The sequence below is a fragment of the Macaca thibetana genome, chromosome 6 (genome assembly GCF_024542745.1).
Source record: "Macaca thibetana thibetana isolate TM-01 chromosome 6, ASM2454274v1, whole genome shotgun sequence".
Lineage (NCBI taxonomy): Eukaryota > Metazoa > Chordata > Mammalia > Primates > Cercopithecidae > Macaca > Macaca thibetana.
In genome coordinates, this window is record NC_065583.1 from 40,738,265 (window position 1) to 40,764,997 (window position 26,733).

The 26,733-nt window shown below is 40.3% G+C and overlaps 2 protein-coding genes across 2 annotated transcripts in view; both read right to left on the reverse strand.

The window, feature by feature from the left end:
• The window catches only part of LOC126956101 (protocadherin alpha-12), a 140,931-nt gene that overhangs the window by 11,210 nt on the left and 102,988 nt on the right, over nucleotides 1-26,733 (reverse strand). Inside the window, exons 3-4 of the mRNA XM_050792970.1 lie at nucleotides 20,613-20,671; nucleotides 18,607-18,695 (exon numbers count right to left, since the gene is read on the reverse strand). Coding sequence (XP_050648927.1) covers nucleotides 18,607-18,695; nucleotides 20,613-20,671 — 148 coding nt within the window. The remainder of the gene's footprint in view (nucleotides 1-18,606; nucleotides 18,696-20,612; nucleotides 20,672-26,733) is intronic.
• LOC126957300 (protocadherin alpha-13-like) overlaps nucleotides 18,670-26,733 on the reverse strand; it is a 94,995-nt gene continuing 86,931 nt past the window's right edge. Inside the window, 2 exon segments of the mRNA XM_050795021.1 lie at nucleotides 18,670-18,695; nucleotides 20,613-20,671. The gene's annotated coding sequence lies outside the window, so the exon portion shown is untranslated.

The window sequence follows — 26,733 nt, forward strand, 5'->3', positions numbered from 1 at the left end:
TGGAAAGACTTTTCCATGGAAACAAGGGAATGTAAAAATATACTCCCTGTTCTCTGTAAGATCTTAGGCTCTGTAATCAGAATAGTAGGCTTAAACCTGGCTACATCATGTAAATTATGTGCTGTTTGGCAAATTATTTCATAATCAGTTTTCATCCGTAAAAAAAGATCATAGTAGTGCCCGCCCCATAGGGTTGTTATAGATTAAATGTAATTATCCTTATACAGCACATAGCGTAAGTGCATGGCGCAAAGTAAACACTCATTAAATTTTACTTATTAAGATCAGAGCAGCAGAAGATTCATTTGTTTAAGGACTATTGATTGCTTATTATGGATTAGACAGTTTATTGGGTATTTTGCATGTATTTAATTTTAAATGATTTAATTACAATTAATTAAAGCTATTATAAATGTATTTATCTAAATACATATGTAAAGCATATTTATTTTATAAAAAAGGAATCCAAAGGCTTAAATTACAGCAAGATAATTTGTCCTAAATCACACAGGATTTTTATTTTTTTTTTTAGAGACAAGGTCTATATCTGTTGCCCAGGTTGGAGTACAATGGTGAGATCATGGCTGACTGCCAGCCTGGACCTCCTGGGCTCAAGTGATCCTCTCATCTCAGCCTTCTGAATAGCTAGGACTACAGGTGTGTGCCACTATGTTTGGCTAATTTTTTTTTTTAACATATAGAGATAGGGGCCAGGCACAGAGGCTCATGCCTGTAATCCCAGCAATTTGGGAGGCCGAGGCAGGTGCATCACCTGAGGTCAGGATTTTGAGACCAGCCTGCCCAACATGGTGAAACCCTGTCTCTACCAAAAATACAAAAATTAGCTGGGCATCGTGGCAGGCACCTGTAATCCTAGCTACTCGAGTGTTTGAGGCAGAAGAATCACTTGAACCCGGGAGAAGGAGGTTGCAGTGAGCCAAGATTGCGACAAGAGCAAAACTCCGTCTCAAAATAAATAAATAAATAAATAAAAATAAAAAATTAAAAAATATATATATACATATATAGAGAGAGATAGGGCCTTGCTGTGTTGCCCAAGCTGGTCCTGAACTCCTGGCCTCAAGCAATCTTCCCACCTCTGCCTCCCCAAAGAGCTAGGATCACAGGTGTCAGCCACCACATTCAGCCCCACAAAGGGATTTCATAATGAAGGTGAAAAACTATTCTCACGTTGACTCCTTGGCTCAATAATCAAATAGTTTTTGTTTGTTTTGTTTACTTCTTGTGAAGCCTTGGAGATGAGGGAAGAGACAGAGCTGAGCTCCATTCATAGGCCTAGCATTCTGATCTATAGAGCAGCTGGGAGAGTGGTGCGTGTGTGATTGGATGTCAGGCTTAGCAATGGGGAGGCCAATCTAATACCACTCCCCAGAGGCCGCTAGACCTGCTACTCCTCGGTGTTTCACCCTCTTTGGGTGGAATGAGTTGAGCTGGAAGAAGATTTTTTTTTTTTTTTTTTTTTTTTTTTGAGACGGAGTCTTGCTCTGTAGCCCGGGCTGGAGTACAGTGGCCCGATCTCAGCTCACTGCAAGCTCCGCCTCCCAGGTTTATGCCATTCTCCTGCCTCAGCCTCCGGAGTAGCTGAGACTACAGGCGCCCGCCACCTCGCCCGGCTAGTTTTTTGTATTTTTAGTAGAGACGTGGTTTCACGGTGTTAGCCAGGATGGTCTCGATCTCCTGACCTCGTGATCCACCCGTCTCGGCCTCCCAAAGTGCTGGGATTACAGGCTTGAGCCACCGCGCCCGGCCTGGAAGAAGATTTTTTGGCTGTTTGGTGCCCCAAGCTACAGCTGGGCTAATTTTCAGTAATCTTGGAGCGGAAGAGATAAATACACTTGGCATATTTTTAAAGCCACAGCTCTTGCTTTGTGCCCAAAATAACTCTGCCATTTCTAGGTTAAGAGTATAAAGACATCATGTGCTGCGAACCCAGATTCAAACATTGGAATGGCTGGTCTCCGTAGTTAGCTAAAAAAAACCTCACATTTCTTCTTTCCATGAGTCCCCCGCAACCCAGCAGGGCTCAGGCTGCACAGTTTTCTCTACCTTGTTTCCTGGTTGCTAACATCCCCTGGGATGTAGGGAAGGCAATTTCCCTTTAGAGTCTCTTCTCAAAATACCCCCTCTTCAGTTGGCTGTCATATCCAGGGGGTAACACAATGCTTAAAATGTAGGTTCTTGGGTAACAAAGACTTGAGTTGGAATCTGCTTCACCACTTATTTGTGAACTTTGAGTGAGGCACTTGGCCTCTTAGCTCCCATTCTCTCATATGCAAAACAAAGATAACAATAACCATCTAATGGGATTGTGAACATTAAAAAGAGACAAGGCTTATAAATCACACAGATCAATGTCTGTCATGCAGAAACTCTGAAATAAAGAATGGGTATTATTACTATGTAGTATTCCTTTACAAATCCAACTCCCACTTTAACCACCTATTCCCAAATGTAGTACTTCCAGAAATTCTCTTTTCCAATGACTCTCTCCCCATCAGGCTCTGCTCCTCCTAGGGGATTGAAGACTTCGGGCTGTGACATTTTCCAGCTTAGAAATGGTTGCTAGGTTACTCTCCATAGCCCTCTGAAGGAGGAAGTGAAGGAGGCTGCTTAGACATGGTGGAAAGCACACTGGACGAGGTATCAAAGTCTTGGGTTCAAATCTCAGCTCTGGCATTCTGCTTTCTACTATTTTCTAGGATACTCTTTGATTAACATTGACTTACAGTTTCTTCATTTGTAAAATGGATATAATAGCTACCTCCCAGAGGCATTGTTATTTATTCAACTAAACTTATTATTTACAAGCCCAGGCACGTGGCTCACGCCAGTAATCCAGCACTTTGGGAGGCCAAGGCAGGTAGATCACCTGAGGTCAGGGGTTCAAGACCAACCTAACCAACATGGTGAAACCCTGTCTCTACTAAAAATACAAAATTAGCCTAGTGTGGTGGCGCAAGTTTGTAATCCCAGCTACTTGGGAGGCTGAGGCAAGAGAATCACTTGAACCCAGGAGGCAGAGGTTGCAGTGAGCTGAGATTGTGCCATTGCACTCCAGCCTGGGCAACAAGAGCAAAACTCCATCTCAAAAAAAAAAAAAAAAAACTTATTTACAATAAATCAGACATTAAATTAGGAATTAGGGATATAAATATGAATAATATTAGGACAAGTACTCTGTTCTCAAAGAATTACAGTACAGTGGGAGGAAAAGACAAGTAAATGAATAAATACAATAACAGTTTTAAAGGATAAACAAGGTAGATAAATTCTGGCATAAAGATGGCATTAAACTTTCTAGAGACGGTGTGTGCAGTGGTTAAGAGCACAGACTCAGAAGTCAGACAATTCTGCTTCAGATTCTGGTGCCCTTACTAGATGTGTGATCTTATTTAATCTTATGGGTCTCAGTTTTCTTAGCAGTAAAATGGGTATATTAATACACAAATTTCTGGGTGTGGTTATACAGATTAAAGGAGTTAATACTTGTAAAGTGCTTAGAATAATACTTGGCACATGGCTTAACTGTTCAATACAGGTTAGCTATTATGATTCACAAGCAAATTTTCTCCTCTGTTTGCTCTAGCATTTTTAACTGTGGAGGTTAAGTCTGTTGATGATGACGTCACTGAGTTAAGTGACATATAGCACTAGCTCGAGGTGGGGATGGAAGGCTCAGAGGGAAGTATGTAACAAGTGCAGTTCAATCACAGGTAAGTGAATGCCAATTTGCCAATTTGATATTTTTATATCCTATGATTCTGTAATTCTACTTCCAGAAATTTATCCTATATAAATACTAGTAAGCATGCATAAGAAATATGTATAAGAATGTATATTGCATTGTTTAGAAAACATAGATACCAACAGGAAATTGGATAAATTATGATATACGTATACAACATAGTACTATACCCTTACTCAAGAAGATTGTGGCAAGTCTATATGTACTAATGGAGAAAGGTGTTTGTTAACATATGCACACACACAAGCTGTATAATATGTATAGCATTATCCCATTTTGCTTTTTGAAAATCTCTATATAGTCATGCGCCCTATAATCATGTTTCAGTCAACAGTGGACCACACATACGACAGTTGTCCTATAAGATTATAATAATATATTTTTATTGTACTTTTTCTGTGTTTAGGTATGTTGAGATACACAAATACTTATCATTGTGTAACAATTGCCTACGGTATTCAGTATAGTAATATGATGTACAGGTTTGTAGCCTTAGAGAAATAGGCCATATGATAAAGCCTAAGTGTGTAGTATGCTATATCATCTAGGCTTATGAAAGTACATTCTATGATATTTGTACAATGAAAAAACTGCCTAACGACACATTTCTCAGTGTATCCCCATTGTTAAGTGATGCTAGAAATATTTGGAAGAGTGAACCCTAAAGTAAACATGGAAGTTGGGTGGTAATGATAGTTTCAATAATGATGTCAATATAGTTTTATCAATTGTAATGAATGTATCACTCTGGGCAGGATGTCATTGTGGCGGGGGTAGGGGGCGTTGTGCACGTGGGAGAGCAGGAGTGCATGAGACTCTACACTTTCTACTCAACTTCTCTGTGAACCTAAAACTGCTCTAAAAAGTAAAGTTGATTAATTTCAAAAAAATATTGGAGGATAAACACAAAATTGTTAACAGTAGTTGCTTCACCAAAGGGAAATAGGATTGAGGGAAATAAATATTTCTATGCAAATAATGCTGTATTGTTTAATACTTTCTTCAACAATGTAATTCTATTTTATTTTAAAATACATTAATTTAAAATGTAGACATATAAAGAATTCTGGAGCTACATGCTAAATTATTGGTAGTGGTTACTTTTGGAAAGCATGATTGGATGTAGGGAGTGAGGCACTACTCATTTTATTTTAGTCCTGCACAGATATAATTTGTTATGACTTTTGTTTCTTCTGTAATTAAATCAAAGAGAGAGAGGTTCAGAAGAACACTAGCCCGACATGGTTCAAAAACTAGCCTGGACCCACGATTAACTACATAATTTGCAGGAACCAGTGAAATTTGCCAAATGAAAATGGCGGGAGGGGGCCCTTGTTAACAAATAATTAAGAACTTCAAGACAGTGACAGTATATCAAAACACACAGGGCCTTTCTAAATGCTGGGCCCCAAGAAGCCAGTCTTGCCCAGGCCTGAGCACTACTGGGTTCCTCCCTTAGCACCACATCTTAACACTGACTATTCCCAAAGGTTTCACACTGCCTGCCCCACCTGAAAATCTATGAGGCATCATTTTACCTGACAACAAAATGGCTTCTGACTTTGGTTGGGTTTTCAAACTTTTCTTCTCTACCCTCCCCCCTTACTTTGTTACAATCTGTGCTTCTTAAAATTTGGCAGCAATCCCAGGCTCTGTGTTGCTGTGTCACTTCTCAGCCTTGAGCAACCATTTCTAGACAAGTAGTGATATCTGTGCATTGAGGATATAAAATGGAGGTGCTGTCAGCACACTGCAGTATAAGGAAGGCAAGATAATAGGAGAACCCTCTACCCCACCCTGCACACTTCCATACCATTCCATGTAATCTAGCAAAAACATTTTGAATCCTCTTTACTGTGTGCCAAGCACTGTGTTAAGTGCCAGGAGCATTAAATTGAGTAGTAATAGATCTGACGACATTTTTGAGTGGCTACCATGAACTAAGCATGGTTTCTAAGCATTTTGCATGCATTATCTCATTTAATACTTACAACAGCCTATGGTCTCTCCTCTTTTACACATTGATAAATCTGAAGCACAGGTTGCACAATTATTAAGTGATACGATAGAAATGTGAGGCACTGTGCAATGCCATGCTATCTCCCTTCAGAAACCAACACGAGACAAATTTTAAACCTGCCCTTCACTCTTCACATTTTCTCAGACATGACATACCAAATCCACCAGGATTACCTAAGAACATTTCCAAGGCCCACCCTTCTTTTTTTTACAATAAAAAAATGCTGCATTTACTTCCCGTTTTGATTCTCCTTTTCTAAACACTCCAAAGTTTCCAATATTTGGTTTGGGAGAAGAAAAACACTAAGTTGAAAGCTCATAGCTCATCTTGACATGTTATTCAGCACAGTGATCCCCCATTATTTGAAGTTTGATTTCTGAGGCTTCAGTTACCCACAGTCAACCTTAGTCTGAAAATATTAACTGAAAAATTTCAAAAATAAACAATTCATAAGTTTTAAATTGCAAGCTGTTTTGAGTAATGTGATGAAATCTCAAGCCATCCTGCTTCATCCTGCCCAGTATGTGAATCATCCCTCTGTCCGGCCTATCCATGCTGTCTACGCTACTCACCTGTTAGTTCACTTAGAAAGTGTCTTGTTATCCGATTGGCTGTTTCGGTATCAAAGTGCTTGTATTCAAGTACCCTTATTTTACTTAATACTGGCCCCAAAGCACAAGTGCCTAATTTACAAATTAAACTTTATCATAGGTGCACCTATGAAAGAACATAATATATATAAAGGTAAGTACTAAATGAGGTTTCAGGCATCCACTGAGGGTCTTGGAACGTATCTCCCGAGATAAGTTGGGACTGCTGTAGGTTGATTTTTGAAAATTCAGTAGAGTAAAGGAAACTTACAAGAATCTTCTTTCCTAAATATAAACAAACCAACTAACCTTCTAGTAGCTCTCCATGGCCAACAAATGAAACTACAAATTATTTAGCAGGACGTTTAAGGTCCTACAAAATCTGATTCCAGTCTACGTTTCTGATCTCATTTCCTAACATCTCTTTATCCCACCACATCCATCAAATGCACTCATCCTATTAACCCAGGCTATACAATTCAGTTTATTTGTTTTTTGTTTTTGCATGCACACATTGTTTCCTTTGCCTCCTCTCCACATCCTACTTGCCATCCTGCAATACCCAGTATTTTAAATTTTTTTTCAAGACAGGGTCTCATTCTGTCACCCAGGCTGGAGTGAAGTAGTGTGATCTTGGCTCACTGCAACCTCCGCCTTCCAGGTTCAAGTGAATCTCATGCCTCAGCCTCCCAAGTAGCTGATACTACAAGTGCATGCCATCACACCCGGCTAATTCTTATATTTTTTGTAGAGATGGGGATTTGCCAAGTTGCCCAGGCTGGTCTCAAACTCCTGGGCTCACACAATCCATCCGTCTCAACCTCCCAAAGTGCTGGGATCACAGGTGTGAGCCACCGCGCCTGGCCTCAATATCCAGTATTAAATGTCAAATAATCTCTGACTTAGTCCCCTGAATTTCCAATTCCATCTTCTGGGGACCCACGACATCCATTGTTCATGGTTGCTGAGAGTGTTTGGGCCCTGTGAAAACAATCTGGGGACTGTCTCAAGAAAGGCAGAACAGCTTACCTCATTTACCTAGGGTTTGAACTGATTATGACATAGATAGACCCTGGGTCCCATTCTGGACCAACAGGCCCTGGTGGTTTGTCCCAGCTTCCTTCCCCTTCATTGACCCTGCCTATGTAGGGCATTATCATGGTCCTTATCACATGACAATATAATATTTCCATCATATTTCTTTACATTTCTGCCTTCACCGTTAGATTTATAAGTGCAGGACTGTGTTATATTTAATATTATATTTGCATCACCTAGAACAGAGCTTGACCTGACCTAAGTGCTTAATAAATGTTTGATGATGACTACAATCATGTATCACTTAACAATGGGGATATGTTCTGAGAAATGCATCACTAGGCATTTTTGTTGTATGGACATCATAGAGTGTACTTACAGAAAGCTAGATGGCATAGCCTACTACGTACCTAGGCTATATTGTATAGCCTGTGGCTCCTAGGCTACAAACCTGCACAGCATGTTACTGTAGAAAATACTGTGCAACTGTAATATAATGGCAAGTATTTGTGTATCTAAACATAGAAAAGGTACAGTAAAAATATGGTATTACAATCTTATGGGACAACTGTCACATATGTGGTCCATTGTTGACCAAAGTGTCGTTATTTGGTACATGACTATATGTAGAGGGTCCCAACAAAATTCTACGTTGGAGCCAAGCCAAGAAAAGCATCCCTAGAAAGGATACTATATACTTCACTTCTTTATCTCTCTCTTTCTCTCTGTCTCTCTCTCCCGTGTGTGTGTGTGTGTGTGCGTGTGTGTGTGTGTGTGTGTGTGTGTGTGTGTATGTGAGAAAGAAAGAAGGAGAATAGGAATGAATAAGGATTTTAAAAGAGAAATGCTGATGACGGTGGTTAATGATGGAGTCCCAGGGACCTGGCTGGGAGGTGGTTTTTGTGAGGATCTTCGTAGTGCCCTTCAAATCACAAACATTTAGAAGGTATTATCCTGGAGGCAAGGTTGTGACCCTGGGCAAGAAAAGACCAAAGAAGCCAACTTATATCTCTAAATCCCCAGATTCAGAGAAAACATACCAAAAAGCTAAAGAAATTAGCTTTAGTGAGTTTCCCTCTAAAGAAATTTCCCAAAGGCAAATATGTAGAATCGATTTATACTTGTTGCAACAGAAGGAAATTGATGTGACACTGACCGCTGAATAAACACAGCCCTGCTGACTGCAGACTGCAAGAACAGCAGTTGGATTGACATCTTGGTGACAAAAGCAGCCCACAGGGGATGCTGGACTCTGGGGACACTCTTTCATGGGTCCCATGGCCTAATAATTGTCAGCAGTATAAGGGGTGATTTCATCTCCAGTCAGAGCTCCTGTAAGTATGGAGAGGGCCTAAGCTTTGGAGATATCCAGCTTGTTTAGAATCTCAAGGAGGGAGCTAGAGTGAAGGTTGTTATACAAAATGCTCCCCAAAACCAAACACATCCTTAGATACATATGCATCTATAAAATTGACCCCGAACCATCCTACCCTCCTATCCACAACACAGGAAGCATCACAGGAAAAGCAGGTGGGATTTAGGAACATTGGCAGGAGCATCACCCACCCCTCAACCCCTAACACACACATATACACCAATCAGGCTCTTTCTTCTTTTTTTCAGGGAAGTTCTGGATATAATCTGCTTTCACTTAGACACAGACACTAGATGCACACAAGGCAGGCAATATGTGTTGCCCCATCTCCTGGCATCACTTGTGACAGTGACTTTTCCATTATCTACCATGCCCCAGGATTGAATCCTTACAGATCGGCCTCTGGGTGATCTAAAGAGTACTGTCCTCTCCTGCCTGCTCCCAACTCTTGGAACAATATTCTTAAACCTGGGGCAGAACAACATCTCTAAGTCCAGAACACAATAATGTATTGGGAACTATTTTTCTCCTCTCTCCACATTTCCACCTTTGCTCTTAGAAAAGGGAATGCCCACCAAACCAATATCCCCATTCTTTGCAGGGATGTGCTAGGAAAAAAACTTTTCATCTTTCATCTACTTCCTTCCTTACTCTTCCCAGGAAGGGAGAGTAGTTTATCTGATTGGGTAGATCACTGAAAGCATGATTTAAATGGATCATGCTTCTTGACTGAGCAAAGTTAGCATCATCAGTCACTGTTCTTCCATGACACATCTCATCTTAATTCTCTTTCTCTACGCTAGTTCATTCTCTACTGAAATTAACTTACACACACACACACACACACACACACACACACACACACACACAGCCACTTCTGCCTGAACATGAAAAACCATGTGGTAGGCAGAATAATGGCCCCACCAAAATGACTGCATCCTAATTTTAGAACTTGTGAATATATTATGTTACATGGCAAAAGGGACTTTGTGTTAATTTGTTATGGCAGCCCTAGGAAACTAATACAGATTTTGGTATCTAGAAGTGGGGTTCTGCTGTTAGGAATGCCTAAAAATACGCAAGTGCCCTTGAAATTGGGAAATGGGCAGAGTCAAAGAATTTTGAAGAGCATGATAGAAATGGCCTCGATTACCTTGAACAGGCTGCTAGTAGAAATATGCATATTAATGGCTCTACTAGAGAGGACTCAGAAAAAAGTGAGGAGCAAACCTAAATTGTCATGAACAGATTGTTGTTACAAATATGGACATTAAAGGTGCTGCCGGTGAGGGCTCAGGTAGAAATAAGGAGCCTGTTATTGGAAACGAAAGGAAAGTGGATCCTTGTTATATAGTGGCAAGAACACACCTTGATTTTAGCCCAGTGAAACTCACTTTGGACTTCTGACTTCCAGAACTGGAAGATAATACTTTGTGTTGTTTTAAGCCATGAAGTTTATGATTAACTTGCTACAGCAGTAATGGGAAATAAATCCAGACCCCCTACGGTTGGCCTAGAATTCAGACAGTAAATAGTCTCTTCCAAGTTACCAAGCTATTCCCTTCATGTATCATGCAGGACAAGGTAATAGTAATGTGTTAAGTGTATAGGGTTCAACAGCAAGCAGACATGGGTTCAAATACTGCCTTTACCACTGCATTTATTTATGAATTCAACAAAATTTATTGAGCATCATTGTGTGCTAGGCATCCTGCTTGACACTGGGAATACAATGGTGAGCAAAAAACATTTTTACTAGCTGTGTGAATGTAAGAAAGCCACTTAATTCTTATGAGCTTTAATTTCTTTATCTGAAACATGGGAATAATAATGTACTTCTCTCAAAGTTAAGTATGCAACACATGTAAAGCGCTTATCACAGTTCTCAATAAATGTCTTCCTTTCTCTTGTTCTAAGAGACTATTTCTACAATTCAGGAGGCAACAGTATGGGATTTAAAGACGCATAAAACTTGAACCAGGCCAGGCGCGGTGGCTCACGCCTGTAATCCCAGCACTTCAGGAGGCCAAGGCGGGCGGATCACGAGGTCAGGAGATGGAGACCATCCTGGCTAACATGGTGAAACCCCGTCTCTACTAAAAATAAAAAAAATCAGCCGGGCATGGTGGCGGGCACCTGTAGTCCCAGCTACTCGGGGAGGCTGAGGCAGGAGAATAGCATGGACCAAGAAGGCAGAGGTTGCAGGGAGCCGAGATCGCACCACTGCACTCTACCAGTCTGGGCGGCAGAGCGAGACTCCATCTCAAAACAAAAAACAAAAAACAAAACAAAACAAAACAAAACAAAAAAAACTTGACCCAGCAAAGACCCACTCACTGGAACATATACTTAAAAAAAACAATGTCCTCCGGGCTCTATTTCATGGTTCATCGTCCAACACAGAGCCAAACTCACAGGCTCAAAGGTATCCACCCTAGGGCTGTTTATATACCTAGTGATGCTCTTATCCCCACAAATCTGGACTCTCTGAAAGCAGCTTGATGTGCATCTAATGTAAATCATTAATACTGGCTGAGGCTTCGTCTTACCACAGACCTTTACGGTACTCATCTGACTCCAGGTGATTATGGGAAAAGAGATCCAACAGGTGTGTTCTTGGGTAAGACAGTATTTATGACGCACAGTTGAAAAAGACGAGAGAAGACTTGGGGAATGTCACCTCACTCTTCAGCTTCACACGATACCAACTACAGCAACAGCTCTGGACACAAGATTGGGACAATGTTGGTAGAAAGCCCAAGCTGGTGAACCTTCTTGGAACATCACCAACAAACTTGCTTGTTTAGACTTTCTGTACAGGGCAGACTTTACTTATTTTTAAAGTTTGTTTGGTTGGTTTTTTACAGGTAATGGCATCTATAATTTCAAGACCGAGGGTACATTGTTTGGGATCCAGCAGACAAGGAACACAACGCTAGTTACAATAAACTTCTCTGTGTTCTTAGGTCCACATTTGGTTCTTAAAAGTTACCTTTTCATACCCTAATTTTCTATTATTATGCCTCTTAAGTCTGACTTCTACAAAGTTCTCAATTTCCTGTTTCAAAAGTAGCACAAGCATCCTTCTTCCCCCTTACTTCCTTTAGTATTACCATCTTCAGGACTGACTTTTCCCATCCTTTGCCTAGCCCATGCCCTTGGAGATAGACCATTTCAGACAGGGCTGTTGCTGAGGAAGCTCTTGGTCTCACTGAGATAAATGTGGAATGCCATCTATTTCTGCTCTCCCTCTTTTTCTGATTGTGAGTAATGGAGACTCCAAGTGCTGAGGCAGAGTAAGATTCCTCTCCAGTCCACATACTCATTGCCAGGCTTCCTGGCAGTGACTAATCTTATGGCCCTTTCCTGGGGGGCCCCTAGTCTCTAGCCAGTGCTTGAACTGAATATGTTTCTCCAGATTAGGCAATGACCTTTTCAACTGCAAAGCTGACTGCCTCTGAAGATAAAATTTTCACGTTCCTTTGAAATCTGGGCAGAATTTATTTTAAAATATTGCCATGAAAGACCCTTGCTGTCACTAGGGCAGACTTTCATTTTTAGTTTACTTGTATCAGTGAGGCTGAGGACAGGGCTTGCCGGAGCCGTAAAACTTAAAGGAATTACAAACTATCTTCCTCCTCTGCCCTCAACCCAGGTTATAAGCAGGTCTTTCTTGTTGAAGCACCTCCCAGGAGGAGTTCCAAGCCTACCAATTCTAAACAATCTCAGCAATTTTTCCCACAGAGTGAAGTGCAGACTCTCCACCCTCCGTATCCTCTTTCCCACAAAGCTCTCAGTCACACAGGTGGCCCATCACCTTTGAGCTGAGGCAGGTGGCAAAGTTGGTGAGCCCCCACTTCCTTGGCCCTTTGTGACACTGACATCTCCCCAGCAGAAACTTGAATCTCCCTTTTGACAAGGGGCTTAAAACTTCAGCTACAAAGAATGGTATATAAAGAAAGCTAGAAGGGAGTGTAATTCAGAAACTTTCCTGTTTTATGCAACCCTCTTAAACAAAAGAAGGGATAAAGTGTTTTATTTTTCAAGATATATTCAAAAGTTGTTTCTCCTGACAAGGTTTTCAGGGGCCAGACTGTATTGCTTCAATGTAGCTGGCATATTAAAGGAATCAATGATAACTGAAGAAACTATAGTAAGTCTCTATTCCCTTACCCTGCATTAGCCTGCTTCTCTCCATCATGGGGCTTGAAGGAAACTGCAGCCTAAGAGAACAGTGTTGCTCTATTCTCCTCGCTACACTCTCTAAAATGTTGTATCCAGGAGCATACATCTGAGTGCATATGAGACTGGATAGGTTTCAGGAGACACGTGATCTCTATTTGGGGCTACTGTTATGGAAGAAACTCTTTTATTATGTATTATGGTCTTAATCATGACTGTATTCTGCCCAGGCCACCAATCCTAGAATAATTACCATGGGACAAATGAGAGGTCCAAGGAAATACAGAGCGTCTAGGGAAAGAACTATCTTAGAATCTTTTCATAAACAAAAATGTTTAATTTCAGAAAACCAGGAAATCTCCATTCTAGTCTTTTATTTACATGACCATTAAAAGTGGAAGGTACAGAGTGTTTTCCCAAGAACAAGATGAAGAAAGTCATGAATGGATGGAGCCAGCAAAGACTTAAGTAAGCTTCATGGCTTCTCCTAGGTAGAGGATGCTAATTCCCATTCCCACACCCTTGCTTCCTCCCTTCAGGTCAATCCAAAACAAACAAATTCTTTATCATAAGCTGCAAAGAGAATTCCAGCAAACACAACGAATTTCACACCCCCAGAAAGTAAAAGTGCATCTTACGAGGACTTACTTTCCTCAGGTAGAGAAAGCTAAGCCAAGCTGGCACTCCTGGGCTGTCAGATGGCAGGTGAGAGCGAAGGATACTCACAGGCGGGAGCTGCCCCACTCACACAGATCCCTGACCTCATTTGTTTTTTTCCTAATAAGGATATGCACACACCTCCCAGGACTGTCATTGCTATGACAACGGCAGAAGTTGAGGTTGAACAGGTTAGTGGAACAGCATGCTTTCTAAATTCTCCAACAAGGCCTGAGGCTGCACTCACTCATGAAATGGAAAAATTCATGTTGACAGTGCTCCTAAATAGATTCTGAAAAACTTAAGGATCATGCTTTCTTTCTGGTGAAGGACCAGAGATGGAGTCTCCATGGAGTCTTTCTATGGGGAGTTGGTTTTGTCAGAGAGGTAAGAATCCTTGAGACAATTAAGATTATAAATCCCCATATAAAACTAGGGCACATAAACTGTGTCCATTTTCCACAGAGTAAAGAGATGTGGCAAATCAGGGCAAAAGCAATCCCCTAAGGAAACAAAGAGACAGGCACTTAAAAAAATCTTCTCTATAGCAGATTCTTCCCACAGAGAATACTCAGAACAACCTGGGTCTAAATTTTGAAGCTGAAGGATAGACTCATACCTTGAAAAATCATTTAAAAATAGCTACTGTTTACTAAACCCTTATTGTTCTTCAGATTCTGCAATGTATGTGCATTATCTCATCTCATTTTTGCAAGAACCCTATAAGGTACACACCACTATTATCCCCATTTTATAGAGAAAGAAACTGAGAATCAGGAAAGTTAAGTAATGTTCCCAGGAACATACAATTACTGAGTGGCAGAGGTAGAATTCAGAAAGGGTCACTGACTCCCAAACTTGAGCTCTTAACAATTATCTCTCGGGCATGGGAAAAGGCCCCCTTCTTCTCACAAGAACCATAAACAGATGGCTTCTGTGCATGGATTCTCAGCCTGTAATGATATAAGACAACCTCAGGAATATTGACCTTAGAGCAGTTCTTAAACTTTAGAGTAGATTGGTATCACATGGAAGGCTTTTTAAAACATATACTGCTGGGTCCTATTCCTGAGAATGCCTTTCTTTCTTTTTTTCTTTTTCTTTTTTTTTTTTTTTTGAGATAGAGTCTCACTCTGTCACCCAGGCTGGAATGCAGTGGTGCGATCTCAGCTCACTGCAACCTCCACCTCCAGGTTTCAAGCAATTCTCCTGCCTCAGCCTCCCGAGTAGCTGGGATTACAAGCGCCCGCCACCATGCCCAGCTGATTTTTGTAATTTTAGTAGAGATGGGGTTTCGCCATGTTGGCCAGGCTGGTCTTGAACTCCTGACCTCAAGTGATCTGCCCGCCTTAGCCTCCCAAAGTGCTGGGATTACAGGCACGAGCCACCACACCCAGCCTCCATCCTGAGAATTTCTGATTCATTAGTCTAGGATAGAGCCTAAGAATCTGCATTTCTAACAAGTTTCCGGGTATTGTTGGTGTTGCTGCTCCTTTGAGAACCATTGTCTAAACCAAGGTTCTCCAACTAAGCCTCATTGCCTTAGTGGTTTCCCCTACCTAACTAATCTTTCGCTGTTTAGTCCCAGATCCCCTGGGGTCTTGAGAAACTATAATGTTATCTTCTGCAGTGCTGTGTGTTTTGAAATTTTCTGAACTTTTCTGAAGATAGTTCAGAAAATTTCAAAACTTTTCAAAATTTTGAAAATTTCAAAATTTCCCACTCTAAAACTAATGTACTGTTGCCTTAGGTAAGGCCTGAGATCCCCTGAAATGTAGAAAGAGGAGCTGGAAGAACCAATGACAGATAACAAAGCAGCCTGGCCTACTGAAGCCAGACCAGTTCCCTCACAGACAGAGGCAGTCCTTTTATAACCTCTGGGATTGCCTCTAGGAACTGATCACAAGAGGGCATTCATTAAAACCACTTCAGGGCATTCGTATTCCTGAAGTTAAAAAGAGCTGTAACATGAGCGACTGGCCCTTTAATGTCCCTCCCAACCCCCAAACACATTCTTCCATCTGAAGAAGAGGCTGCAACCGTATTCCCTGCATTCCCAATTTAGCTAATTTTCTCTCTCTGCTCAGTCTCAAGGGAAGCTGAAAGGAAATAAGAAAGCCTGTGGTCCGGGTCTGCTCACACAAAGGGGAGGCTAGAGAAAGGGGCCAGTAATCAGGATTAACCAATTTAATGCCTGATTTGTTTATCCCGCAGAAAACATCACTTGGTGATGCCCTTGTTGGTCCCTTCAGAGTGTGGCATCTTTATCTTAGGCTTTTGCAGACTGTGAAAATAAATGAACAGTTTCTCAACAAAGCAAAAGAATTCATCAGTGAGGCCGGGCACAGGGGCTCACGCCTGTAATCCCAGCACTTTGGGAGGCCAAGGTGAGTGGATCACGAGGTCGGGAGATTGAGACTATCCTGGCTAACACGGTGAAACCCATCTCTACTAAAAACACAAAAAATTAGCCAGGTTTGGTGGCACACGCCTGTAGTCCCAGCTACTCAGGAGGCTGAGGCAGGAGAATCCCTCAAAACCAGGAGGCGGTGGTTGCTGTGAGCCAGTATCGTGCCACTGCACTCCAGCCTGGGGGACAGAGTGAGACTGTCTCAAAAAAAAAAAAAAAAAAAAAAAAAAATTAGACATTTATTAACTATATGTCAAGCACTATGCTCAGTTCTTTATTCTCCTTTAGTCATAGTAACTCAATAAAACAGGTGTTATTACTATTGCTACACCCAATTTACAGAAAGGGTAATTAAGAAAATATGAATTCAGGCAGTTTGTCTATGCTCACTCAGCAAGTAAGCTTGGGATTAGAATTCAACTCAAATCTGACTCGAAATCATAATCTTAATCTTTATGCCATATTCCCTCCAAGCAGTGCAGAACATGTATTGAGTCTTAAAAGCCTAAAAGTACCAGAAAGACGGGGAGAAAGTAGAGAATCCCTTTAACTTTACATCATTGATGCAGAGGTATGTATTGAAAAGTATGATTAGGTTGCCACGGAGTAGCTGGAAGATGTAAGCCCTATCCAGCATAGTCCATGAAGACTGTGACTCATGTGTCAGCAGCCAGGCACAGTTCTGGATAAAATGGGTTATACAAGAGGGGCTGGGACAGTAAAAAAGGGAACAAGGAGATCCCCTCCTCTATCTCTGTAAAAAAGATAGGTTCTTAACATTTTTTGAATCTGAAAGAGGGACCTGGCCAGATGTATGAAATATCAATACATGGTTCCTGATCCACATTTACCTAGGAATACACATCAACCAGCATCACCACTGGGAGGGAGAATGTATTCAAAGTTAGTTTTTGGCTCACCAGGTCGACCTACAATGCCTCCATAAGAGCAAGAAAAACTGAAACAAAGGCAGGGTAGAAAGTCATGATTTCACGTGGCTTCTTTGGGAAATTCTCACCTTCCCAGATGCTTCCACATCCTGCAACACTTGGCAATCTAAAACCACTTCCTCCTCCATCATGTCTTCACTCCGTCATTGGCATTGAGGGTACAGATTTGTCAATGAACTATTTTGTGTTCTTTCCCTTGCAATCTGGCAATATTAGCTCTCTAATGAATTGCTTCAACTTGTATATTTTTTGGACGAATGTGACTTTTAGTTGAATTGTGCAACATCCATAAATAGCAAATCCTGGCTGATTAGAATCAATGAACGCCCTTAGAGTTGCCAGCAAAAAATGGGCCCTTAGCTGCATGTTACTTAATAATTTGAAAGACATCTGATTATTTTTGGGAAAAAACCTTTTACACACACATTCTATGTCATCTGTTATGTATGTAGATATGTATTTGAATTTGAATGGATTCTTGCAAGCCAGCCATGTTACGAATATAAGTGCCAGATATACTTGGATTTGCAACTAAACACATTTGGGTTTGAATCCTACCCTCTGCCACTTACAAGCTATGTGAACTTGGGTACATTGTTTAATCTCTCTGTCTCTGCAGTTTCTCGTATGTAGAATAGATATAATAAGCTTGACTTAAAGAAAAAAATGAGACCACACATACAATGTACTTGGCACAGTATCAAGGCATATTATGGCTTAATAATTAGTAACTACTATTATCATCATGATGTTCTATTAATAGAGGATTAGAGTAGACATATTTTGTGTCTCTACCAACACTTAATCTTCCCTTTCTGAAAACTACCACAGCTATGGGCCTCCAAAGCCATATTTCTATTACATGACCCTGCTTTAGTGATAGGGCAAGAATAAGGATACCAAGGAAATGTGAGTTTAAGCAATTTTCCTATACTCACCCAGTCATTAGGTTTTTTACACAACTTGGCAGGTTCTCTTTCCTGAAAGTTTGGATTAGGAAAGGGTCCCTATTATTCCTCTAAACTAAGAAATTGTGAGGCGATCATGTTTGGCAACATGCATGCCAAGGCACTAAAAGTCAGTCTGCAGAATGTTGTTGATGTGCAGAGAGAAGCAGATTAACTTTGACTTGAACTCAAAACAATGTCTTGGTTCTGATAACTTTCCACTTCCATGAGAAACCATCTTCCTTCCTTCCTCTTCTTTCCTTCCTACTTTTTCTCTTTCTTTCCTTACTACTTTGGGTGGGTTTCCATAGTCTTCAAAAGATCTTTGTTAACAGTGTCATCTCTGTGCATAAGGCCACCAGACCTTCTCAGCATGTCTTGGATGGCATTTGAAAGGTACCTGATTTAAACAAACAAACAAATCCCAAAAACTTCATACACACACACACACGTGCACACTTTTCTTATGTTATCCTTTTTCAACTCCTGAAAAGCATTAGGTATAAAATCAAAATAATCATATATGTAAGGAAATCATGTATGTATGGAAAAAAGGGAAGAACAAAAAGATAAAAGAAAAAGAGCCATCAACATTCCTGATTTTACAAAAATAGGTCATCTGATCACTTTCTAGAACCCAAGAAAGAATGGAGAGACCCCCAGCTCTTTACCTGGAGTTGCACTGGATACTGTTGGCCACTGCTGATCAGGCCCTCCTGGACCAGCCCGTAGAATGCCAGCCTCCTCTAGGTGCACAGAGCTGAATAAACACACAGACCCAGATAACAGTTAGATCATAAATGCTTTCCCAGCTCTTCTTCCACCCTCAGAAATTGCTTACATCTATGAAGACAGGGCTGCAGCTAACACATTCTGCTCATGCTTGAACTGAAGCAATTATTGCTGAGCAGTCACCCTGCATAAACTGCAGAAGCATTGCTGACTTACTTACTGCCTGCTATACTATTCCAGGAATACACATGTTCTATCTTTATGGCAATTTTGTTTCTTATTAACGCCATGTAGTGCTCACTAAATCTAACAGGAAGCCCATCAGAGGACTAAGCCATTTTAACATCTCGATGCTGAAGCAGATGAGGAGGGCTTGTTCTCAAAAGCTCCAAGACTCTCCTGTAGGTTCTCTTGTTCTCGGGTTCTCTATTCTAAAGAAGAAAACACACTAAAATTATTTTCTGATAATTGGAGTATTGTTCCAATTTGGCTATCCAATTAATTCTTAACCTTATTTTCTGTTTTACTCTTTCTATATCTTTTAGGCATAGATGACCCACCCTGTATTTCCTGAGACTAGAGAAACCTGATCACCACCACTCACAGATCTCAGTTCAGAAGAGACTAATTCAGCATAAAACATTGCTGGGAGTGAGACACAAAATGGGAGACCTTTAGAGGCAAGCAGAGATAGAACATAAACTGTTCAAGAGAAAAGAGAACAAGGTGCAGTATTCATTTATGTATGTCTAATACTAACACATATTAATCTCTCAAATATTTGTTGGATGGATGAATGAATGAATGAATGAATGATGGAAGGAAGAAAGGAAGGAAGAAATAAGTGGGATCCTAAGAGAAAATGTCCAAGAAAATCCTCATCAAAATTAGAGGACCCTTTAATTTAATTTAATTTAACTTAATTTAATTTAATTTTGAGACAAAGCCTCACTCTGTCACTCAGGCTGGAGTACAGTGGCGGGATCTCAGCTCACTGCAACCTTGGCCTCCCAGGTTCAAGCAATTCTCCTGCCTCAGCCCTCCAAGTAGCTGGGACTACAGGCACCCGCCACCATGCCTGGCTCATTTTTGTATTTTTAGTAGAGACGGGGTTTCACTATATTGACCAGTGATCATTTGTTTCTTCGTCCTTCCCATTTGGTTTCCAAAGACATTTGCAAATAATGAATCTTTTATTTGGCCCCATGGCATGGATACTAGATCACCTCCAGAAATAATGGTAGTTAATCAATTACTGTCAGAGAGACAAAGTAGAGAGAGCAAAATTATATTTAATCTGAGTCTTAGACTAATGCTGTTACTCTAGGTTAATTTCAAGTAAGCTAGGTTTGGTCTCCAGATATCCAATAAAAGCCCTTTACATGGCTCATCCTCTGAAGAACCCATGTCATTGATGACAATAAGATAGCAACAGATGGGAAAGATGAGGACACTCTAATAGGCATGAACATGAACAACAACAGTAATCAGTTATTGAGGGTAATAGGATGTAACAGTCAATGTGAGATTAAAAAAAAAAAAACAAGGTAGACAACATGTATGTAAATACACTGTACAATGTACCCAAGTCTCAAAGCATGAGTATTAATTATTGTTTTTAAAGGAGGAAAAGAAAGCATAGGTAGAGAGGGATGAAGGAGGTTGAAATTACTTCCCTGTAGAAATTTTGATGGGAGAAAATACACAGCGGCCTGTTTCTGTGATTTTACAGAGGACTCTATATTCCAGCACTTGATAAGCATTTGGCACTGACCATTTGCAATCTTTCAAGGAATAGACACAGGGACAAAAAAATTGCATTTTCCTGGCAAAGTACCTGAAGCTTTTTAGTTTTCTCAGCTGCTTCTGGTCTATGGAGACACAGTTTATCTGAGCCATACCAAGTTAAGGTTACTTCTGAGTGAACGAGGAGGGAAATACATACCTGTGCATGCCTGCTCTCAGGGAAGCAGAGTAACGCCAGTCAGGGTTGGGCTGTCGTGGCTGCAAAATCACAAAGAGAGTTTTCTGTTAAAATGACAAGACAATGTTCTCCCGGGGATGCTGTTAAAATTAAATATTTCCGGGCATCTAAAAAAAGTACTGAATGAGCCATTTCACGTGTAACTCTATGATAATATCTATATACATAGCACTTTAGAAGAAAATTAGTTCATCAGAGTCCTTACACAGATTAGATACCCTGGAAGACCAGATTTAATAATCTTGTAAAGGCCAGCTTTGGCTTTGCCTTGCCCAATACACATCTGTGTTCTTAAAACACTACGGGAAGAACAGTCTGTTTTGAGAAAGGAAAAGCTTTCATTGCTTTTGCACTCAAGTGCCCCATTCCCAATTCAGTATCACAGCTATAACAGGGCACATGGCTACACAAGTTCTGCTGGCCTGGCTGGACTGCAGAGGACTGCAATCTGCTGCTGGCTTTGCAGACTGCAGCATATTTGACCCAGGGCGGATGTGCCCAGTCATAACCCCAGCAACTGATAACAGCCTCTTTGCTGATTGAAGAGGGATAGCAGGGAGAGGAAAACAAACTACTGCAGAGTTTGACCTTGTTTTGCTACCTAATCCTTTTCATAAACTTGTACTTGTTCCTGCTCCTTCCTGAGTGCTTTCCCTCCTCACTGAATCACTGTTCACTAAGCTCTGATTGTTTAACAGGGAGTAGCTGAAATCCAAGAAAAACCTGCTATATTTTGCAACAGCTGTGTATTGGAAAGATCTGTTGCCCTGTCTCTACAAACTGTCAGTCTGAAGGGGGAGAACAAAGAGGAAAATATGGGCACCCAAAGACTTAAAGACTGTTGGGGGAGTTACGCGCTGGTTAGAAGCTACTCAGAAATCACTCAGACATCATCAGTCATCATCACTGTCTTGTATCAGTAAGCAAAAATGTCACTGTGAAAAACTTGTGACACTCCTCTAGATGTGTTTTCATGGGTGGAGATTAAGGTGGCCCTGTCACTGAATATTGAGGTATAGCTGAATGAAAAAATGGGGGATAAAAGTTGTATTTTGTATTTTCCTCTACATTATACTTACCATATTTGGTAGAAACAAAGCCATAGTAACATCAATAGACCATTCCAACCTACCAATAATTCTTATTCCTATCATTCATATAGTTCCTTCAAGGGATGCAAAGTATTTAATAAACACATTTCTTCATAACACCCAGGAGAGAAATGATCACCATCTCAATTTTCAGACAGATTTGTGAATGGCTACATGATATTTGGTATTCAGAGAATTAGCCAAAGTCAAGGCCCAGAAAAAGTTACAACTCTGGGACAATTTACCTCAATGGTCCTCACACACTTACTGCTCTCTCTATTCTACCAATCTGCTAGCAAGATATGCATATGCAAGCTGCTTCCTCCTTTGTTTTTGAGTTCACAAAATGCTATGGATATTCCATATAACATAGCATAAAATTATCTACAGACCAAAGGAGTTTCCATTATCTACTAGCAGTGTTAGAGGGAACAAGAGAAAATGTTTGCAAATCATCTTATAAACCTGGAAATATGACTGAAATACTTTTTATCAATCAATCATCATCACCATCTCTCCCCTCGCCATCAGGAGCACTATCGTTAGCTTGTCAGCTGAGAGAACCTTTCTTCAAGAAAGACTGTAACATCTGCTGAGAAATGTTGCCAATTTTTCCATGATTGGGTAACATTCATGATGAAAATTGCTGCAACTTGATCTTTGGAATGAAATCATCAAACTCATTTTGCTGAAAGGCACAGTTCTAGCAGGACTGACCAGGAAACTCAGTTCATTATACAATCTCACTTCCCCAATGACACATTTAATTTGTCATGCTGCTATTTTCTATACTAGTCCATCAGCAACAATATCCTTCTCAGATTCATTTGCCAAAATCACAGTAAGATTTCTTATGGCAATAAGATCAGGCAGGGAAAAGGAAAGGAAGAAAGCATATAATATGTTTTAAGTAGCTACACAGTACTAGATTTTGCACTTTATTACATACTGTTGCATGTATCCTAATTCTTTCTTTGTCAGTAAACTCTATGAAAGGGATTATATCTGTTTTACTCATTAGACACATGCATATCTTCAGATATTCAAAAAAGCATAGCTATATAGTCAGAGTCTAGCAGGCTTCTGGCATTTTTAAATGTGTTTAAAATGGTTTTTAAAATGTGTTTAAATAAATGAACTATAATGCATAAGTCAACATTATTGTACTTAAATTGCAAAAATGAGACATCTGAACTTTAGAGAGATTAAATTACTTGCCTGATTGCTGAGTTCAGCTGACAGTCATGTTTAGGCCCCCTTAACACAAAAGTCTGTGTTTTACTTCATTTATTTATTTGTTCATTTATTTATTTATTTATTTTTGAGACAGGGTCCTACTCTGCCATTTAGGCTGGTGTGTAGTGGTGCGATCTCGGCTGCCTGCAACCTCTGCCTCCAGGGTTCAAGCAATTCTTCTTCCTCAGTCTCCCTAGAAGCTGGGATTACAGGCACCTGCACCTACCACTGTACCTGGCTAAATTTTGAATTTTTAGTAGAGATGGGGTTTCACCATGTTGGCCAGGCTGGTCTTGAACACCTGACCTCAGGCAATCCACCCTCCTCGGCCTCCCAAAGTTCTGGGATTACAGGCTTGAGCCACTGTGCCCAGCCAAAAGTCTGTGTTTTAAATAAATTTACATGAAATTACATATATTTTTCTTCTTTCTCTTTTTTACTTCTGAGTTTTCAGGATATTGATTTAAAACAACACAAAACTAAAAGTAAAAAAAATGTACATGAGTTTCATCCAGAACTTGATTAAACTTGGAAAAATTCAAGTTGAAAGGTTGACTACTGATATATCTGACACAGTAAGACATATATTACTATCACAATTTCAATCATAGTTGAAATAACTGTGATTGTTTAGTTCTTTAATACTTAGATGGTACCTCCCAGGACTATGCTTACTTTCTATTGGTAAAGAATTCCAATATGTCCTATTGCTTCAAAGGTTAGTCTTTTGGTAGAATAATGGTCACAAAACTCCATATGTAGAAAAATTCAATTAGGTAGTCCATATGGGTGATGTAGTATTACTGAAGAATAAGAATATACTTCAGTTCCTATTAAAATTATAAAAAAAGATTTAATTTATCTTGTAATGATATTATTTGTGATTTATAACATAGGATATTTGAGCTACGGAAGGATGAATCACTTCTTCTAAGATTTAAAGTAAAATAAGTTTAAAATACCCTATTTTATTAATAAACTCACACAACTACTCCATGAAATAATATGCTATCTTCGTACCATGGAAATCCATGCGGAAGACATCAATAAATTGCCCTCTGGGACATAAGACTGCATATAATATCTCCTTTTCCTTCCTAATAGAACTCTACTAAGAATATATCCACTGCAGATTTTTCATAGTGCTATTTTGTGAACATTGATATAAACTGATAGGCAGAATTCCAAGATGGCCCCAAGATCCCTATATTCTGGTGTGCACACCCTGAATAATCTCCAAGACTGTGATTGTGATGGATCTTATTCCCACGATTACATTATGTTATGTAGCACAGTTGGCTTTAAGAAAGGCAGATCATCCGGATGGGACTGACATAATCACATGAGCTCTTTAAATCTGGGTCTAGAGGTCAGAGACAGAAATCAGAGAGATCTGAAGCATAAGAGGGATTCCATGTGAGGGAAGATTCTCCAGTGCCCTAAAGATGGGGCAGACCACGGGACAGGAGTCCTGAGTCCTCAGTTCTCTAGGAACTGAGAGTGATCCCAGGCCAATAGTAAGTAGGAAAACAGAGATCTCAGTCCCCAAGCAACTGGATTCTGCAATCTGAATGAGCTCAATAGTGGATTCTTACTAAGAGCCTGCAAAAGAGAACACAGCCCAGCTGTGTTCATTTCAGCCTTGAGAATACCTGAGCAGACAACTCAGCCACATGGTACAGGACTGTGACATAACAAATAGATGGTGTTTTAAAACAATTACTTGTGGTAATTTGTTACAAAGCACCAGAAAAGGGATACATAGACTGTTGCTCATTAAGGCAAAAGGGAATATAACATTCAAAATAATCATTATGTTGCATATTGGTCTTCTAGTATATCAAAATGAGGGCTGGGTACAGTGGCTCACACCTGTAATACCAGCACTTTGGGAAGCCAAGGCGGAGAGATCACTTGAGGTCAGGAGTTCGAGACCAGCCTGACCAACATGGTGAAACCCAAAAATACAAAATTAGCCAGGCATGATGGCGCATGCCTGTAATCTCAGCTACTTGGGAGGTTGAGGCAGGAGAATCGCTTGAACCCTGGAGGCAGAGGTTGCAGTGAGCCAAGATCATGCCATTGCACTCCAGCCTGGGCAACAAGAGCAAAACTCCATCTCAAGAAACTAAAATAAAATAAAACAAAAAGGTAATACATTTGAGAATTCTGGGTGGAATACTTTCCTCTGAATGTAGTCATTTAAAATCCTAATTTACAGGAGCAGGAAAGTAAAATAAACATAACTTTAGAACATACCTAATGGGTTCCAGTACAACAGAAAGTGCTAGGTCTGTTTAGTTCTGGATGCGTAGCCTGCCAGCACAGCAGCTACTCTCTCACTCACAGTTGTATCTCCTCGGAGCCCAGAGTTCTGACCCTGGAAGGCCAGAAAGGAACTGGTGGTGCTTATAAGACAAGGAACTAAGATTTCTCTTTACCTTTGCAGTGCTGGATATTCCTTTGCATTTGTTAAGTTAAAATTCTTGAAAGAAAAACCCTTGTATAATTTTCAGGTTAGCAGGTTTAAAACAAAAGAATCCTTTTGACCTTTAATTTTTGAAGTCATGGTTATAGATTATACTGCTCCAAATATTATATGAATAAGCTAAATTTATAGTCATATTATCATATGCACAAAACATTGATCCAGGTGAAGTTCTGTAAAAACCACATTTAAAGAAACCTGTAAAACGCCATCATGTTCAGCTAAACCTCTGGGTTTGGTGACAGGAATCGTTCCTCAAACATTTGCAAATTGACATTATTCTGACCTCTCATTGAGAGCAAAAATTGGTAGGCAACCAAGGTAAGTATCTAGAACTGACTTTGCTATTCTGTCAAGTAGACAGCATGCCAATAGGCAACGTATAATATGCCAGGCTGTGTCCCTGCAGAGTGTTCTGAGTTAGACCAGATGCCCATGTGATGGCTCACTCCTGGGTCAGAAGGAAACAGTAGGCCAATGACATTCAAGCTACAATGAATAGATTTCTTCTTCAGTCAGAATGTGTACCAGATAAAGAGACAGAGAAGAGCTCAGCCATAATTCCATCTGGCTCAGCAGTCTGTAGCAAAACTGAGGAAGGAGGTAATTGAAGTAAATTATTGTATCTTCAGACCAAAGAAAATAAACTTTTTCTCAGAAGAACAGTCCTATGACCGATATGAAGTTTGCAAACTAAAACAGCCCCAGTCATTATGAAGTGACTACCAGAGGATGAAAAACTGGAGTGGAAGTTCATAGATACGATTTCTTTGTCTATTCTGACCATTGTACAATTTTTATAAATTCACTACCACGTCACTTTACACTGAGTGTAAACTCTGTTCCAGGATAGAGTCATCAGTTAGAAAAGTCAGTGCTGGGGGAAATAAACTGAAAGAAAAATTAACTCTTTCAGGTCACTATATCTGGAATTAGGGTGAATACGCACACATAGTGGCAGAAATAACTGAAGGTTTGGTGACTACACATTGCTTTAAAATAAGTGAAAGTGAATGCAAACTTAACTCATCTCTGCTACTCTTTTGTAATTTGTACATGTTGTGCCAACTGGGCCCACTGATACGCTATTGGACAAATCTACTAGAGCACTCAAAGTGACTCATTAGCAATCACAACACCACGACCACAAAAGCACAGAATCTACCTTAAGATTTGGTTTCCTTTGCCGGGCATGGTGGCTCACACCTGTAATCCCAGCACTTTGGGAGGCCAAGGCAGGTAGATCACAAGGTCAAGAGATTGAGAC